General features: G+C 42.3%; 1 protein-coding gene across 4 annotated transcripts in view; it reads right to left on the bottom strand.

The window, feature by feature from the left end:
• cadpsa (Ca2+-dependent activator protein for secretion a) overlaps positions 1-19,775 on the bottom strand; it is a 342,730-nt gene that overhangs the window by 218,841 nt on the left and 104,114 nt on the right. For all 4 annotated transcript variants that reach the window (XM_061874508.1, XM_061874509.1, XM_061874511.1 and 1 more), the window contains exon 11: positions 18,361-18,573. In XM_061874508.1, coding sequence (XP_061730492.1) covers positions 18,361-18,573 — 213 coding nt within the window. The remainder of the gene's footprint in view (positions 1-18,360; positions 18,574-19,775) is intronic.

Genomic DNA, 19,775 nt, shown 5'->3' with positions numbered 1-19,775 from the left:
TACAGTGCTCTATACCGGGGTAGAGCGGTATAGAGCACAGAGGCTATTTCATTATCCCTACAAGCGTGTTTTGCAGGTTTCCCTACTCTTCGGCTCTTCAATAAAATCCCCTGAAGAGCAGGGAAACCTGTTAAACAGGCTTGTAGGGATGAAATAGTCTCTGTGTTTTTCCTGACCTAATGTGTGTAATATAATATGTATACATTTTTATTTTTTATTTTCTACTTTTGGTAAGGGCAGCACGGTGGGGCAGCGGTTAGTGCATGTGCCTCACAATACGAAAGTCCTGAGTTGTCCTGGATTCAATCCCGGGCTCGGATCTTTCTGTGTGGAGTTTGCATGTTCTTCCCGTGACTGCGTGGGTTCCCTCCGGCTACTCCGGCTTCCTCCCACCGCCAAAAACATGCACCTGGGGATAGGTTGATTGGCAACACTAAATTGGCCCTAGTGTGTGAATGTGAGTGTGAATGTTGTCTGTCTATCTGTGTTGGCCCTGCAATGACATGGCAACTTGTCCAGAATGTACGCTGCCTTCCGCCCGCATGCAGCTGAGATAGGCTCCAGCGACCCCCCGCAACCCCGAACGGGACAAGCGGTAGTAAATGGATGGATGGATGGATGGATAATTTTTTGGGTATATTTAGCAGCACTTATGTTAATATTGATTAATAATCAATTCTGAATCACATTGTCACCACAGTAATCAGATTTAGATCAAACTGTGGGTGACATTTTGTGATTATTTTACTTTCACTTTACTCCTTTTGTCACCGGATTGTTTATCATTAACCATCCGGTGTCACCGGCTCCTTATTGTTAGTTCATTTAGTGGTCTTTATATGCTAAACAGCTGTTCACTTGCACGTTCACAAAGTGACTCGCTCTGGCATCACGTGGCGGCGGTCCCGCATAGCTGCAAAATAATCAAGCGATTTTTGGCCAACGTCCTCTTAGCTGCCCAATGACAGCACGCCAGTCAACAAACAAAACAAAGAGGAATACGCTTGAAGCTAATTGTGTCCGCTTTACAAGTCCACCCCCCCCCTCCCCAAAAAAGACACAAATAAATGACAAATGTAAAAAAATGACATTGTGTTGCCCCAGTGGTGTGTAGCTGCTGCCCTGTCAGGTCTGTTTGATGTGAGTGAGCGGTAGTGGAGGCAAGCAGGAGGGATGGACAGTAACTTGCAGTGACACCTCCACCCGCCACCCCCGCCCATCTGGACTGGGGAAGGACGGCCCTGACAATGATTGATGACAACTATTCATTTATAGATCCAGAGGAGAGGAACCAGGAGGCATCTACTACACTACTGCTGGTGAATAGATTTGGGCCTTTTTTTTTTTTTAGTTTTGTTGACCAGCCATAAAAAAAGACTTTAGTGCAGTGGTTCTTAACCTTGTTGGAGGTACGGAACCCCACCAGTTTCATATGTGCATTCACCGAACCCTTCTTCAGTGAAAAATAAAATGTTTTTTTTTTCAAATTCAAGACAAAGTTGTATGTTTATGGTAACACTTTAGTATGGGGAACATATTCTAAGTGACAAAGACTTAATTTAGAGTTTTTGAACACTAGGGGAACATATTCTAAGTAATAACGACTGAATTTAGAGTTATTTGGTTAGGGTTAGGGCTTCACGGTGGCAGAGGGGTTAGTGCGTCTGCCTCACAATACGAAGGTCCTGCAGTCCTGGGTTCAAATCCAGGCTCGGAATCTTTCTGTGTGGAGTTTGCATGTTCTCCCCGTGAATGCGTGGGTTCCCTCCGGGTACTCCGGCTTCCTCCCACTTCCAAAGACATGCACCTGGGGATAGGTTGATTGGCAACACTAAATTGGCCCTAGTGTGTGAATGTGAGTGTGAATGTTGTCTATCTGTGTTGGCCCTGCGATGAGGTGGCGACTTGTCCAGGGTGTACCCCGCCTACCGCCCGATTGTAGCTGAGATAGGCGCCAGCGCCCCCCGCGACCCCAAAAGGGAATAAGCGGTAGAAAATGGATGGATGGATGGTTATGGTTACGGTCAGGGTTAGAGGATAAGGGTTCTAATAAGGCCATGCCGAATAAGGCCTTAATTAGTACTTAATGAATAGTTAAGAGCCAATAAGTTACTAATTTGCATGTTGATAAGCAACTAATTAATGGTGAATATGTTCCCCATACTAAAGTGTTAACATGTTTTTTTTACTGGTGCACAAAACGAACTGTGCATGAACATCACCTTCTTCAAACAACAAAACTAAGACAGAGCATAAACTCACAACAAATTACACACCTGCAAATCAGTCAGCTGTTGCCAAATCCGTAATATGCCAACAGGGAGAAGTTTGTATTTACACGATGAGTCTGGTTTTTTTTTATCTCCGCCGAACCCCTGAGGTCAACTCACCAAACCCTTAGGGTTCGATCGAACCCTGGTTAAGAACCACTGCTTTAATGTATACTACAGTCAGAGCTATCACTCCAACATAGGGTTGTACGGTATACCGGTATTAGTATAGCACTGTGATACTAATGAATCATATTCGGTACTAGACCGCCTCTAAAAAGTACCAGTCCCACATGTCTTCACGCCGTGCCATGCAGACGAGCATGTTCGGCAGCGCATAATCACGGAGGACTCACAAACAGACAGACAGTGTGTAGACAGAAAAGGGAGAACTGATGAATTTTGGCTTCATAACTAAAGCTAAAGGTGAAGTTATAACACTGAAACGCCCTCAGGGAGAGGTGCTTTTAAACATGGCTAGCCAGGTAGCGGCTAATGTCTGTCTGCGGTGTTGTAATTAATCCAAAACCACTAATCCTTGTCTCCATATCAAGGACATTTGTTTCAAATATCACCCCTGTAGGATGAGTGATAGTTATTAATGCTTCACTACACACCAGAACACACCGACATGACAAAGGGTACCGTATTTTTTGGACTATAAGTCGACATTTTTTTCATAGTTCGGCCGTGGGTGCGACGTATACTCCGGAGTGATTTATGTGTGAAATTATTAACACATTACCTTAAAATATCAAATATTATTATTTATCTCATTCGTGTGAGCGACGAAGAAAATGTCTGCAATCGTCACTCACACGCCAACCAATAAGAATTCGGCATGGGCGGGTCATGGCAGAAGTGCATTGTGGGTTATGATAGGCTAACTGCTATATGCTACTGCCGGAGCTGTTAAAATTGATCACATCAACATTAGCGGTAACTTATAAAAACTGTGAAGGACTGAACTAAAATGGCACCGAAAAGGAATGACTCTTACCATAATATGTTACGTTAACATACCAGGCACCTTCTCAGTTGGTTATTTATGCGTCATATAACGTACACTTATTCAGCCTGTTGTTCACTATTCTTTATTTATTTTAAATTGCCTTTCAAATGTCTATTCTTGGTGTTGGGTTTTATCAAATAAATTTCCCCCAAAAATGCGACATATGTTTTTTTCCTTCTTTATTGTGCATTTTCACTCCAGAGCGACTTATAGTTCGAAAAATACGGTATGTTTAAAATGGTCCATAGTTGACATAGTCAAAAATGTACTTCATTATGCCCGATCCTGAACCATTAAGACGATCATCCTGACTTTGAACATACTAGACACAAGTAAATAAAGAGCATACGTAGTCAACAGCCATACGTGTCACACTAAGGGCGGCTGTATGACCAACGCTAAACTGTCATAAATGTGTGCCATATAGTGAAACCACACTAAACAACAATGACAAACAATGATTAACACATGTTGGGAGAATATTTGCACCGCAATGCAACATAAACAGAACAAATTCCCTGAATTCCCTGCAGCATCAACTCTTCCGGGACTTTAAAATATAAACAAACGACATTGGTGGATCTACACCTAACATCCACTGTAATGATACCAAGTACAGGAGTGTATCTAGCCGATACTGCTATGATTACATTGATATTTTTTAGCATCACAAAATCTTTTTTCTTTTTATTTTAAATTACGTTTGTTAACTCAAGAAATATGTCCCTGGACACATGAGGTCTTTGAACATGACCAGTGTCTGATCCTGTAACTACTTGGTCTCGGATTGATACCCAAATTTGTGGTATCATCCAAAACTCATGTAAAGTATCAAACAACAGAAGAATAAGTGATTATTACATTTTAACAGAAGTGTAGATAGAACATGTTGAAACAGAAAATAACCAGATATTAACAGTAAATTAACAGTTAGATCAATAATTCATTTTCTACCACTTGTCCTTAACAATTTTGAGAAAACAATAGTATGATAAAAGACACAATATGTTACTGCATATGTCAGCAGATAAATTAGGAACCTCTGTTTGTTTACTTACTACTAAAATACAAGTTGTCTTGTATGTTCACTATTTTATTTAAGGACAAACTTGCAATAAGAAACATATGTTTGTTAAAATAAAGCCGATAATGACATTTTTTGTGGTCCCCTTTATTTAGAAAAGTATTTAAAGACATATTGGTACTGGTACCAAAATATTGGTATCGGGACAACACTACTCAAACACTGATTATGGCAAAACTTCTTCACCTTGAAGGTCAACTGTTTGTCTTACAGATGGTATTTTATGACAATTTTTTACACATGCTCAAATTTACAATAATGAAGCAACAATAACATTACTATATTTACTGGGGCTGTCAATGTTAACGCAATAATAATGTGTTAGTGTAAATATCCATCCATTTTCTACCGCTTATTCCCTTTTGGGGTCGTGGGGGGCGCTGGCGCCTATCTCAGCTACAATCAGGCGGAAGGCGGGGTACGCCCTGGACAAGTCGCCACCTCATTGCAATAGTGTAAATATCCTTTAACGTATTTTTGGGGTTTTTTTACGCGTGGTTAACATGTGCATATTGTGCGTGGCCGTCGGCGGAAAATACACCGGCGCAGCAGCTAAAAGCAGGAACAAACACAGAGCAGAAATTTACAAAGAAAAGTGCAAACTGAATGGCAAGTCCCACAAGACCCGTCAGCTCTCTCGACAAGACCTTGGCGCCATTGGCTAACTGTCCGCCATTGCAGAGAACAACGTCCTGGCAGAGGAACACCACACCAAAAAGCCCACAACTACAACCAACAAACTTTCCTTAGAAATTGCCAAATGGGTGTCCTACCCCCAATTCTGCAATATTGTGGAGTCGCATGCCTTGACTGTCATGGAGACTGAGGAAGCACCCCGCTTACTTATACACCCAGACATTTTTTTGTTTATCATTTATACCGATAGTAGATTTGTTTTCAAAGGCAGCCTGTGTCGTGAGTGGTAAGCATCTGTGAGAGTGTGTCTGTTTGTGTCCATTTTGTGTTGAGCTGTTTAATAAAGAATAGTGTTTGAGAAAACAACATTTGCACAAAGCAAACACCACTCTTCAGTCCAGTGTTTTTCTACCTTTTCTGAGCCAAGGCACATTTTTTTCATTGAAAAATTCTGAGGCATACCACCAGCAGAAAACATAAAAAAATTAAACTCAGTAGCCGATATTGACAGTAAGAAGTTGTTCTGGCAGTTGTTGGATATAACTTTAAACCATAACCAACCATGCATCACAATAGCTCTTGTCTCAAAGTAGGTGTACTGTCACGACCTGTCACACCACGCCCTGACTTATTGAGTTTTTTTTGGTGTTGTCCTGTGTGTAGTGTTCTAGTTCTTGTCTTGCGCTCCTATTTTGGCGGCTTTTCCTCTTTTGTTGGTATTTTCCTGTAGCAGTTTCATGTCTTCCTTGAACGCTATTCCCTGCAGCCGATTTGTTTTTGCAATCAAGACTATATAAGTTGTGCAGACGTTATCCTTCTTTGTGGGGACATTGTTGATTGTCATGTACACATGTACTTTGTGGACGCCGTCTGCTAAACACGCTGTAAGTCTTTGCTGTCGTCCAGCATTGTGTTTTTGTTTATTTGGCAGCCAATTCAGTTTTAGTTTAGTTTTGCATAGCCTTCCCTAAGCTTCAATGCCTTTTCTTAGCGGCACTCGCCTTTTGTTTACTATGGTTTAGGTGTTAGATACCTTTTTACCTACAAGCTGCCTCCCGCATATTGTGATCACAACAAACCATGTTCCCGACGTCTGCAAAGCAATTAGCTACCCGCTACCACCTAATGATATGGAAGAGTATTACACGGTTACTCTGCCGAGCTCTAGACAGCACAGACACTCAACAACGGCACATTTGCGGATTATAATTAGTGGTTTGCCTAAAATATTTTTAACCCAATTAGGTAAAATTACATAATCTCCCACGGCACATTAGTGGTTGAAAAACACTGCTCCAGTCCCATAATAAAAGTATTACGGATTTGAAAATTATATATATTTTAATATATTGTATATTTTACTTTACTTTAGGTAGAAGATTTGACTTACACTATAAAACGTGGCTTACGTCAGTGTCCAGTAACAGACTTGTTTACAAACCGAGGCCGATCTGTATTGGACGAGTGAATATGGCACAATCACAAGATACCTTTTGGACCAGTTAATTTAAAACATAATTTTATACAAGACATAAGTAAGGGGTCATCTCTACTTCAGCCTTGGCATTGAAAAAGTCAAAGACCCTTGGCATACTGTAGATAAATAAAACGTATGAATCTCTGCTTTAGACTCAGAACTACCCAAGTAAATGTGTTAAATAGTGTTGTAATGCGGTGTCCGAGGGCAAAATGGTAGGAAGACAGACTTTCCGTATGGTGGAAGTGTGGCGTGTTTATTGACAAAGCATGTCTTAAACATGTTTAAACTGGACAAACAATCTAAGTAGCAAGATTTTAAACAATCAAATGTACAAAGCAAATAATCTACTCACTCCAATCAAGGAAATAAATCATATGTTTTGGCATCAGTATGTATGAATTGTTCACCACAATATGGCCACCACACAAAACCTTTCTGCTCTTTTATATGACTTCCCATACTACCTGGCATGCGCAACATACCAACATCAATCCATTTCTTACCGCTTATTCCCCTTTGGGGTCACGGGTGCACTGGTGCCTATCTCAGCTATAATCGGGCGGAATACACCCTGGACAAGTCACCATCTCATCACAGGGCCAACACAGAAAGACAGATAACATTCACACTCACATTCACACACTAGGGCCAATTTAGTGTTGCCAATCAACCTATCCCCAGGTGCATGTCTTTGGAAGTGGGAGGAAGCCGGAGTACCCGGAGGGAACCCATGCATTCACGGGGAGGACATGCAAACTCCACACAGGAAGATCCCGAGCCAGGGATTGAACCCTGACTACTCAAGACCTTTGTATTGTGAGGCAGACATAAACATTTCTACACGTCAAACAGTCAGCCTACAATAGCCTTGTGGAGAGACGGAACTGACGAGCCGACAGCAGGATAGGACAAACAGTTGTTCTGCCCAGGATGCCGGCCAGGAGGCGGAGCATGCAGCAGAGCGGAGAGGCGGGGCACGCCTGGAGTGACACTGCAGCCATCAGAGTCAGGTGCGTAGATTATACACCTGCTCTCAATCCCTGCATCTTCTCCTGCAGCATAAAAGGGGAGAAGGAAGAACAATCGGGGCAGAAGTAGGAGAGGAAACAGCGGCTAACAAAGACCACGAAGACAACGAGAGCGACCCAGAGCGAGATGAGCCCCCGCGGAAGACGCAGGCACCGGCCACCGAAAGGTGCGCCGCGACGAGCCGGAAGAAGGACATGCCTCCTGTGGCGTTGCGCAGACTTCATCCAGACAAACCCCTCAGCCCCCTGGAACCGCATCCTCCCTCAGCCATCCCAAGAGACACCGCTGACAACGCTGGACTCCTCGGTCCAGTTCTAGAGAACACATTGGTGAAAGAAAGCAATGCCAAGGGACCGTACTGCAAGCTCACCAAGGAGGAACTCATCTCCCTGGTGGTAAAATAAGAAGAGCTGCTAAGAGCAGCAGAGAAAAGAGTCGCGGAAGAAGAAAATAGGAGAATATATGAGGAGAAAGCCAGAAAGATGGAAGAGGAGAGGATGAGAAGCGAAGAAGAAGTCCAAGCGGACATCGGCACTCTCCCAACGGACTGCAAAGGAAGTGAGGAGTTTGCAGACGCAACGGTTGCCATGACGACGGCCCCAAGGCAACACCTGCGCCATGAAAGCCTCGGCATACGCAAAGTTCTGCAGAGTCGGGACCAGGAGACCACCATGAAAGATGCGCGGGAGGACACGGCACAGGAAGATGGACTCTCACTTCTCAGTGGAAACTCAAAGGAGAAGATGCCGAAGGAAGGCCAGGATGAGAGAGCAAGGAAGGAAGAAGACAAGCGGCTGGGGCAGTGTTTTCCGCTCCTTCAAAAGATGGGGGGAGGGGAGTGGGCTCCGCCGGATAGAAGCCCGGCTTCAAACTGGCGGTGGAGGCATCTGGAGAGACGGAGCCGACGAGTCGACAGCGGGATAGGACAAACAGTTGTCCTGCCCAAGATGTAGGCCAGGAGGCGGAGCATGCAGCAGAGCAGAGAGGCGGGGCACGCCTGGAGCAACACTGCAGCCATCAGAGTCAGGTGCGTAGATTACACACCTGCACTCAATCCCTGCATATTCTCCTGCAGCATAAAAGGGGAGAAGGAGGAACAATTGGGGCAGAAGTAGGAGAGGAAACAGCGTTTAACAGAGACCACGAAGACGACGAGAGCGACCCAGAGTGAGATGAACCCCCGCGGAAGACGCAGCGACTGACCACCGAAAGGTGCGCCGCGACGAGCAGGAAGAAACAGCACGCTAGAAATTGGCGCGACCGACTGGCAAGAAAACATGTTTATTGAAACAACAAACCAGAGTCAAACCTGCTATAATGCGTCTTGCATCGATCGTCACTGCGATCTGTCACAAGCGTGTTGTCATAAAATAAAGGAAGCCGAAGATACTAATGCTATCCAACCCTCATAAAGGAATCAATAAAGTACTATCCATCTATCTATCTATCTATCTCTCTGAACCAAACCTAAGAATAATGTAAATGGGAAAACAAACCACCCCCTGTGTTGTCAGTGATGACATTATCAACCTCACAAAACCAGGAAATACCTGACGACTCCGTCCCAAACATTTCTGAAGATGAGCTTCCACCACATGTAAGTATCTTGCAACAGGTAAAGTAATCGATTTATCTGATCCAAAATGAAACCAGTTAAATGCTAGTAAACCAATAACATAATGACGTGAATTAGACCTATTGAAACGAGTGATGAGTACCACGTTCATCCACTTGATGTACAGAAAGAGACTAATTACAATTCAGTCTTTCATGACATAACATGCGATAATGTGCATTGCATGTTTCTGGACTGTGCGAGGAACCTGGAGTACTTGAAGATAATGTACGCAAGCACGGGGAGGAAACCACAGCACAATAAAACTATGGTATGAACAATGTAAACGTTGTGTCAATGTAAAAATGGATGCTGCTTGAAGTTACGAGTTATCATTGTGTTCAGTTGGCAGCCATCATGACGAAACTATGATTGGAGGTTGATGTATTTCGATTTTGATGTATTTGTTCAAATATTCATTACACCAACACCGGTGTGAACTGGCAAGGAGTTATTTGTTAACATTCACTGATTGCTGCCTGATATAATTGTGCAGAAATCACACTGTATAATTCATAAGCGGTTCCGGGTCAACGTGAATGACTGCTCGCTGACTGCTCTTGTTGCAAAAAAGCTAAGTATCGTTCTATCTGTGTGCTTTTAACTGTTTTGCAGCTTTATTTACAACTTCTCGAACATATTTAATAGTTCAATTTAACTTGCAAATCACCCGATCTCTGTCTCACCACTCCGCCCTCAGCTAGCAAGCTGCTAAGCTAACGAAGCTAACGGAGAAAGGCAGCGCCGGTCTGAAAGAAGCTACTCCCCCGCCACCGTGGCCACCACTTCCCGAAGACAGCTGGCACTCCACTCGGCGACGGAAAGTTTCTGTGAGTATGGCTTCCTGCGCTTCGTGCACTTTACAGATGGATAGGTTGGCTTTGCTAGAGAGCTGTGTCCGCCAGTTAGAGCAGTGTAATTTCGTAACTTTAGATGTTGCGGAAACATCTGCTAGCGTTAGCTGTAGCGAGCTAACTAGCCCAGCTTGTAGCAGCCCTAAGCGGCCTACAAGCTACGGTGTACCGGTTGAGACGCATAATAGATTTAGCCCTTTAGCTAGTCCTACACCCCAGTCTACCGGGCACCACACTTTAGTCATAGGGGACTCCATCACCCGAAACATAAAGCTTAGCAAACCACCCACAAATAAGTGTATTCCTGGGGGCAGAGCACCTGACATTGAAGCTAATCTTAGGGAGCTAACTCGCAACAGGCCTAGTAGACACGTACGACAGGCTAAAACCGCACCACTAGTTATGCGAATATAGTAATACACGTTGGCTCCAATGACGTTAGGATGAGACAATCAGAGATTACAAAGAGAAACATAGCCAGGGCTTGTAATCTCGCTAGAAAGATGTCCAGGCATCGAGTAATTGTCTCTGGCCCCCTGCCTGGGAGAGGCAATGATGAGAGATATAGCAGATTAGTCTCTCTTAACAAGTGGCTGGATAGCTTCTGTAGACAACAGGGATTTACGTTTATTGATAATTGGCCCTCTTTCTGGGGCAAACCTGGCTTGCTGAGGAGAGACGGCCTTCACCCTAACCAGGAAGGCGCTATCCTCTTGTCTCGGAACATAGATTTCGCATTGAGCCACATTTGACTAACTGCACTAGAGCAAGCCCGGTCACAGGCAATTACAGAGCCTGCTAGCCTGGGTATGGAGTCAGTTAAGTTAGAACTAGCCAGCGCCAGGCTGGATGATCCCTGTACACATAGCAATTTTTGTAGAATAATACACAACTCACAAAAGGTTTTTTCTGCTATGACTATGACTACGTCAGAGTTAGACATGCGTTCTACTGAGGTGGCAAATTATGATGCGTTCAGTTTAGTGCAGACCCAAGTAGACAATCTGAAAATTCCCGTCATATCAATTCCTAGATATGGTCGTAATTATTTTAAGTACACTGCGCATAATAAACGCAACATTATTAATATTGCTACTACGGATAATTTTATCAACAACTCCTTAAAACAGCCCACTACCTATAATATGGGCTTTCTAAACATCAGATCTTTGTCTCCCAAAACGTTATTAGTTAATGAGGTCATTAGAGACAACAACCTTAACGTCATCGGTCTTAGCGAAACCTGGCTTAAACCAGATGACTTTTTTGCGATAAATGAGGCATCTCTCCTAACTATACGAATGTGCATATTGCCCGTCCCCTTAAAAGGGGAGGGGGGGTTGCACTAATATACAACGAAAACTTTAACTTTAGTCCTAACTTAAATAATAAATATAAATCGTTTGAGGTGCTTTCTATGAAGTCTGCCACACCGCTGCCTCTGTGCCTGGCCGTTATCTACCGCCCCCCAGGCCCCTATTCGGACTTTATTAGTGAATTCTCAGAGTTTGTTGCTGATCTAGTGACGCACGCCGATAATATAATTATAATGGGGGACTTTAATATCCATATGAATACCCCCTTGGACCCACCGTGCGTGGCGCTCCAGACTATAATTGATAGCTGTGGTCTTACACAAATAATAAATGAACCGACGCATCGCAGCGGTAATACGATAGACCTAGTGCTTGTCAGAGGTATCACCGTTTCCAAAGTTATGATACTCCCGTATACTAAAGTAATGTCCGATCATTACCTTATGAAATTCGAAGTTCAGACTCATGTTCGGCAAGCTAATAATAATAATAACTGCTATAGCAGCCGCAACATTAATGCTGCCACAACGACGACTCTTGCTTACCTCCTGCCCTCGGTAATGGCACCGTTCCCAAAGTATGTGGGCTCTATTGATAACCTCACTCACAACTTTAACAACGCCCTGCGCGAAACCATTGATAGTATAGCACCGCTGAAGTTAAAAAAGGCTCCAAAAAGGCGTACGCCATGGTTTACTGAAGAAACTAGAGCTCAGAAATTATTATGTAGAAAGCTGGAACGCAAATGGGGCACGACTAAACTTGAGGTGCACCATCAAGCATGGAGTGATAGTTTAATAACTTATAAACGCATGCTTACCTTAGCTAAAACTAATTATTATTCAAATCTCATCCGCATTATTAAAAATGATCCAAAATTTTTGTTTAGTAAAGGACGCCTTCCAGTAGCTCCACCCATTCGGCAGATGACTTTATGAAGTTCTTTAATAAGAAAATTTAACTTATTAGAAAGGAGATTAAAGACAATGCGTCCCAGCTACAACTGGGTTATAGTAACACAGATACGACTGTATATACGGCGGATACTGCAAATATCCAAAATAGTTTCTCTCGTTTTGATGAAATAACATTAGAATAATTGTTACAACGTGTAAATGGAATAAAACAAACAACATGTTTACTTGACCCACTTCCTGGTAAACTTATCAAGGAGCTTTTTGTATTATTAGGTCCATCAGTGCTAAATATTATAAACTTATCACTTTCCTCGGGCACTGTTCCCCTAGCATTCAAAAAAGCTCTCCTTAAAAGACCTAACCTCGATCCTGACCTCATGGTAAACTACCGACCGGTGTCTCACCTTCCCTTTATTTCGAAAATCCTCGGAAAAATTGTTGCAGAGCAGCTAAATGAACACTTAGCATTTAACAATCTATGTGAAAACTTTCAATCCGGTTTCAGGGCAAATCACTCTACTGAGACAGCCCTCGCAAAACTGACTAATGATCTATTGCTAACAATGGACTGTGATGCGTCATCTATGTTGCTGCTCCTCGATCTTAGCGCTGCTTTCGATACCGTGGATCATAATATTTTATTAGAGCGTATCAAAACATGAATTGGTATGTCAGACTCAGCCCTGTCTTGGTTTAACTCTTATCTTACTGATAGGATGCAGTGCGTCTCCCATAACAGTATGACCTCGGACTATGTTAAGGTAACGTGTGGAGTTCCCCAGGGTTCGGTCCTTGGCCCTGTACTCTTCAGCATCTACATGCTGCCGCTGGGTGACGTGATACGCAAATACGGTATTAGCTTTCACTGTTATGCTGATGACACCCAACTCTACATGCCCCTAAAGCTGACCAACACGCCGGACTGTAGTCAGTTGGAAGTGTGTCTTAATGAAATTAAACAATGGATGTCCGCTAATTTTTTGCAACTTAACGCCAAAAAAACGGAAATGCTGATTATCGGTCCTGCTAGACACCGACCTCTATTTAATAATACAACTTTAACATTTCACAACCAAATAATAAAACAAGGTGACTCTGTAAAAAATCTGGGTATTATCTTCGACCCAACTCTCTCCTTTGAGTCGCACATTAAAAGGGTTACTAAAACGGCCTTCTTTCATCTCCGTAATATCACTAAAATTTGCTCCATTTTGTCCACTAGTGACGCCAAGATCATTATGCATGCGTTTGTTACGTCTCGTCTCGATTACTGTAACGTATTGTTTTCAGGTCTCCCCATGTCTAGCATTAAAAGATTACAGTTGGTACAAAATGCGGCAGCTAGACTTTTGACAAGAACAAGAAAGTTTGATCATATTACGCCTATACTGGCTCACCAGCACTGGCTTCCTGTGCACTTAAGATGTGACTTTAAGGTTTTACTCCTTACGTATAAAATACTACATGGTCTAGCTCCAGCCTATCTTGCCGATTGTATTGTACCATATGTCCCGGCAAGAAATCTGCGTTCAAAGGACTCCGGCTTATTAGTGATTCCAGGAGCCCAAAAAAAGTCTGCGGGCTATAGAGCGCTTTCGGTCCGAGCTCTAGTACTCTGGAATCCCCTCCTGTTAACAGTTCGAGATGCCACCACAGTAGAAGCATTTAAGTCTCACCGTAAAACTAATGTGTATACTCTAGCCTTTAAATATACCCCCTTTTTAGACCAGTTGATCTGCCGTTTCCTTTCTTTTTTGCCTCTGTCCCACTCTCCATTGTGGAGAGGGTCCTGTCTGGTGGCCATGGATGAAGTACTGGCTGTCCAGAGTCGAGACCCAGGATGGACCGCTCGTCGAGACCCAGGATGGACCGCTCGTCCAGAGTCGGGACCCAGGATAGACCGCTTGCATGTGTATCGACTGGGGACATCTCTGTGCTGCTGATCCGCCTCTGCTTGGGATGGTTTCCTGCTGGCTCCACTTTGGACTGGACTCCCGCTACTGTGTTGGATCCACTTTGGACTGGACTCTCAAGGTTGTGTTGGATCCACTATGGATTGAACTTTCACAGTATCATGTTATACCCGCTCGACATACATTGCTTTCGGTCCCCTGGGGGGGTTGGCCACATATTAGGTCCACTCCAAGGTTTCTTATAGTCATCATTGTCACTGTCACCGACGTCCCACTGGGGTGAGTTTTCCTTGCCCTTATGTGGGCTCTACCGAGGATGTTGTTGTGGTTTGTGTTGTGGCTTGTACAGTCCTTTGAGACACTAGGGATTTAGGGCTATATAAATAAACATTGATTGGTAGTCTGATTTAGTAGTCTGATTCCTTTACCACTTTTGACGTGTTTTTTGGGTCATTGTCCTGTTGGATCACCCAAATGCGCCCAACACCCAACCTCCGGGCTGATGATTTTAGGTTGTCCTGAAGAATTTGGAGGTAATCCTCCTTTTTCATTGTCCCATTTAAAGCACCAATTCAATTGGCAGCAAAACAGGCCTAAAGCATAATATTACCACCACCATGTTTGACGGTGGGATGGTGTTCCTGGGATTAAAAAAGTACCAATGATTGTCACACACATACTAGATGTGGCGAAATTATTTTCTGCATTTGACCCACCACCCTTGATCACCGCCTGGGAGGCGAGGGGAGCAGTGGACAGCAGTGGCGCCCTGCCCGGGAATCATTTATGGTGATTTAACCCCCAATTTCAACCCTTAATGCTGAGTGCCAAGCATGGAGATAATGGGTCCCATTTTATAGTCTCTGGTATGACCGAGCCGGGATTTGAACTCATGACACTCTAACCACTAGGCCACTGAGTAGGAAGGCCTCAACTTTTCTCCTCCAAACATATTGCTTGGTATTGTGGCCATACTGCTCTTTTTTTTTCATTTGACCACAGAACTTTCATCCAGAAGGCCTTATCTTTGTCAATGCGATGTCAGATAGAACAACAATCGACCTGTTTGGCCACAATACCCAGCAATATGTTTGGAGGAGAAACGGTTAGGCGTTCAATCCCAGGAACACCATGCCCACCGTCAAGCATGGTGGTATATGTATATATATACACAGTAAATATATATATATATACACTGTATATATATACACACATTATATATATATATATACACAGTATATATATATATGTACACAGTATATATATATATACATACACACAGTATATATATATATATACACAGTATATCTATATATATACACACAGTATATATATATATATATATACACACAGTATATATATATATATATACACACACACAATATATGTATATATATATATACACACACAGTATATATATATACATACACAGTATATATATACACACACAGTATATATATACACACACATTATATATATATATATATATATATATATATATATATATATATATATATATATATATACACACACAGTATGTATATATATATACACACAGTATATATATACATGTATATATATATACATGTATATATATATATATATATATACACACAGTATACATACATATATTATATATATATATGTATGTATATATATATATATATATATATATATATATATATATATATATATATATATATATATACACACACAGTATATATATATCCATCCATCTTCTTCCGCTTATCCGAGGTCGGGTCGCGGGGGCAACAGCCTAAGCAGGGAAACCCAGACTTCCCTTTCCCCAGCCACTTCGTCTAGCTCTTCTCGGGGGATCCCGAGGCGTTCCCAGGCCAGCCGGGAGACATAGTCTTCCCAACGTGTCCTGGGTCTTCCCCGTGGCCTCCTACAGGTTGGACGTGCCCTAAACGCCTCCCTAGGGAGGTGACCAGATGCCCGAACCACCTCATCTGGCTCCTCTCGGTGTGGAGGAGCAGCGGCTTTACTTTGAGTTCCTCCCGGATGGCAGAGCTTCTCACCCTATCTCTAAGGGAGAGCCCCGCCACACGGCGGAGGAAACTCATTTCGGCCGCTTGTACCCGTGATCTTATCCTTTCAGTCATGACCCAAAGCTCATGACCATAGGTGAGGATGGGAACGTAGATCGACCGGTAAATTGAGAGCTTTGCCTTCCGGCTCAGCTCCTTCTTCACCACAACGGATCGGTACAACGTCCGCATTACTGAAGACGCCGCACCGATCCGCCTGTCGATCTCACGATCCACTCTTCCCTCACTCGTGAACAAGACTCCTAGGTACTTGAACTCCTCCACTTGGGGCAGGGTCTCCTCCTCAACCCGGAGATGGCACTCCACCCTTTTCCGGGCGAGATATATATATATATATATATATATATATATATATATATATACGGGCTTCACGGTGGCAGAGGGGTTAGTGCGTCTGCCTCACAATACGAAGGTCCTGCAGTCCTGGGTTCAAATCCAGGCTCGGGATCTTCCTGTGTGGAGTTTGCATGTTCTCCCCGTGAATGCGTGGGTTCCCTCCGGGTAATCCGGCTTCCTCCCACTTCCAAAGACATGCACCTGGGGATAGGTTGATTGGCAACACTAAATTGGCCCTAGTGTGTGAATGTGAGTGTGAATGTTGTCTGTCTATCTGTGTTGGCCCTGCGATGAGGTGGCGACTTGTCCAGGGTGTACCCCGCCTTCCGCCCGATTGTAGCTGAGATAGGCGCCAGCGCCCCCCGCAACCCCGAACGGGAATAAGCGGCAGAAAATGGATGGATGGATGGATATATATATACACACACACAGTATATATATATACATATATATATACACAAACACAGTATATATATATATATATACATATATATATACACACACACAGTATATATATATATATATACACAAACACAGTATATATATATATATATATATATATATATATATATATATATATATATATACACACACACAGTGTATATATATATATATACATATATATATATACACACACACAGTACATATATATATACACACAGTATATATATATATATATACATATATATATATATATATATACATACATATATATATATATATATATATATATATATATATATATATATATATATATATATATATATATATATATATATATATATATATATATATATATATATATACACATACAGTACAGCCCGGCCCCAGGCCAAATTCTTTTTAACCCAATGCGGCCCAAGACTCAAAAAGTTTGGGGACCCCTGCTCTAACTGCACTGCACTGTATGTAAAGTTCCTTTAGGCTGTATTTTGAAGTGAAATTTGCCAGCGGGCATAGCAGTAAGGGTCTCCTTGTGTCTGCTTGTAAGTACATTGTGATTGTGCACTGCAGAACATGTTCGTCTGCTCGTAAACCAGGAATGACACAACGTGACGACCGGGCGTGGAGGGGTGGTGGACCGGTACTTTTCAGAGGTGGTATAGTACCAAATATGATTCATTAGTATCGCGGTACCATATGAATACCGGTGTACAACCCCAATTTGTATCTTTCCTTCCCACATCGTTCTCCGGACACCCTTGTTGAGCCTGCTCTTCAAAAAATCTCGACTTTATGTTGTCTGACCAGAAACATGAAGAGTACACAATCCTTGCTGGACTGGTGAAATTGATCTTTGATAGACACACAAACAAATGACATAATTCATGCATGCATATGGAATCATAAAGAAGTCAATGTGGTCTCTGTGTGTGTGTTCCTTTGAACATTGAACAAAAAAGGAAAAGACATTGGAAAAACAAAGAGGAAGGAGAAAAAAGGGAGGAAAGCGTTGCTTACCGTTCAATCCGGCTACAAGAAGCAGGGTTGCAGGGTTAAAAAGAGGAAGAAGAAGAAAGGAAGGAGAGGGAACAAACAGAGAAACATAAAGACAGATAGCAAAGCCACAAACACTAAAGTCTTCCAGCAGATTTACAGCAGAGAGCAAAGCAGAGACGGAAAGCTGAGCAAATCACGTGTGATTCAGCATGAAGTGAAAACAAACAAAATCATGTTTCCCACCGATTGTCTGATGGATTATCCAATCATCACAATAAGCTAATGAGTGTCAGGATCACAGAATGTTGTTGTACAATAATGATCTTTGAAGGGGAATATACTAACATCGTCATGACTGAAAATGAATTTGACAGTGAATAACTTACAGAACTGAGATATTGGTGCATCAAGCTGTGGCACTGTGCCCCCTCGAGAGTTGAGTTTCTGGACTTGGGTGGGAGGAACAGGCTTGTGTGATTGGCCGGTGGCCCGATACATGGCCTGCACCCATAGAATTCGGTCCTGCTCATCATCACTGGCAAAGATGACAGTATCGCCCTCTTTCACGGCATTGAAGAATGCCCGACCACCATCCATTCCTAGTGGACACACATAATCATGCTCAAGTGTGCTCCACATGGTTACAAAGAGAGTAGTTGATGTGACTGCTATAAAACGCAATCATAAACTTAGGCAACACGTGGTAGTACTGTTATGCTAATAGTTAATAGTATGATTCTAGAATTCCTTGAAGTAGGCCTTGCCGATTGGCAATAAGTCAATCAATTGAACGACAAATGAAAATGAACGTGATAATTTGTCATGTTTGTGTGTGTTGTTTTTCTTTATCTCTTGCTTCTAAACATGGCGCAAGAGGGTTCACTTATTGCATCGCTCTTAGCACCTGAGCTCTTTCAATGGCAAAATTAATTGAAGAGAGTGAACCCTCCTGTCAGTCATCCACAGTCTTTGTCTCTGTGTGTGAAGGCTGGACTGCTAGCTTCCGACAGCAACAAAGCCCCGCTATTCGCAAGATAGAAGCATCGCAAAGTAAAAAAAATTACCAGGACAATAGGCAAAAATTCCGTTGTGGAAATATTTTGTCCTCAGCAAGATTACCCTATTAACACGTATGAACAAGTAAGTATGCCAAATTTACAGAGGCTGACAGAGGGAAAATCACCCGACCCAGTTTTTACAATTGAGGAAAAAAAACTGCACTTTCAGCTGTTCTATATTTATAGAATAACAATGTTTGGTAAAAAAAAAATTTGTGCATTTTTATTTGTATTGTTTGTTTACAAATTTATAATACTTAAACGTTCTGGATCTTCCAAATACAATGGTAACAAAGAGAAAAAAAGTGTATTAATCTGAAAGGGTTGCGAGCACTATTATTATTATTAATATTATGTATTAAGATTAACACTAATACTTAAAAATATTTCCCAAAATAATATCATTTATTGGCAAGAATATATTGTTCACCAAAATGTAGTATTGGCGCCGGCCTACCCTCAAGATCATTAAAGTACCAACAGTTGGGTGGGAACAGTTTACAAAATGTTCATCATTTGGTTTGTTGCTTAAAAATGTTTTTTTTCTTTGTGCTACTAATCAGTTTGGAACGTATGTGTAGTTCTAATCATATAATTGCGTATCGTGAAGCATAGTTGCGCCATATGATTTCCATATCAATGGCGCAAACAATCACAAAATTGGCCAACAAAAACGGAATCTACTGTTAATCGCGGAATATCTCGGAAATTGACATAAATGTAACTGAAATGCTGTCATCATA

Source organism: Nerophis ophidion, linkage group LG16 (genome assembly GCF_033978795.1).
Source record: "Nerophis ophidion isolate RoL-2023_Sa linkage group LG16, RoL_Noph_v1.0, whole genome shotgun sequence".
Taxonomy (NCBI): Eukaryota; Metazoa; Chordata; class Actinopteri; order Syngnathiformes; family Syngnathidae; genus Nerophis; species Nerophis ophidion.
The sequence above is the reverse complement of the archived record's forward strand: the minus strand, read 5'-3'. Positions and strand labels throughout refer to the sequence as shown.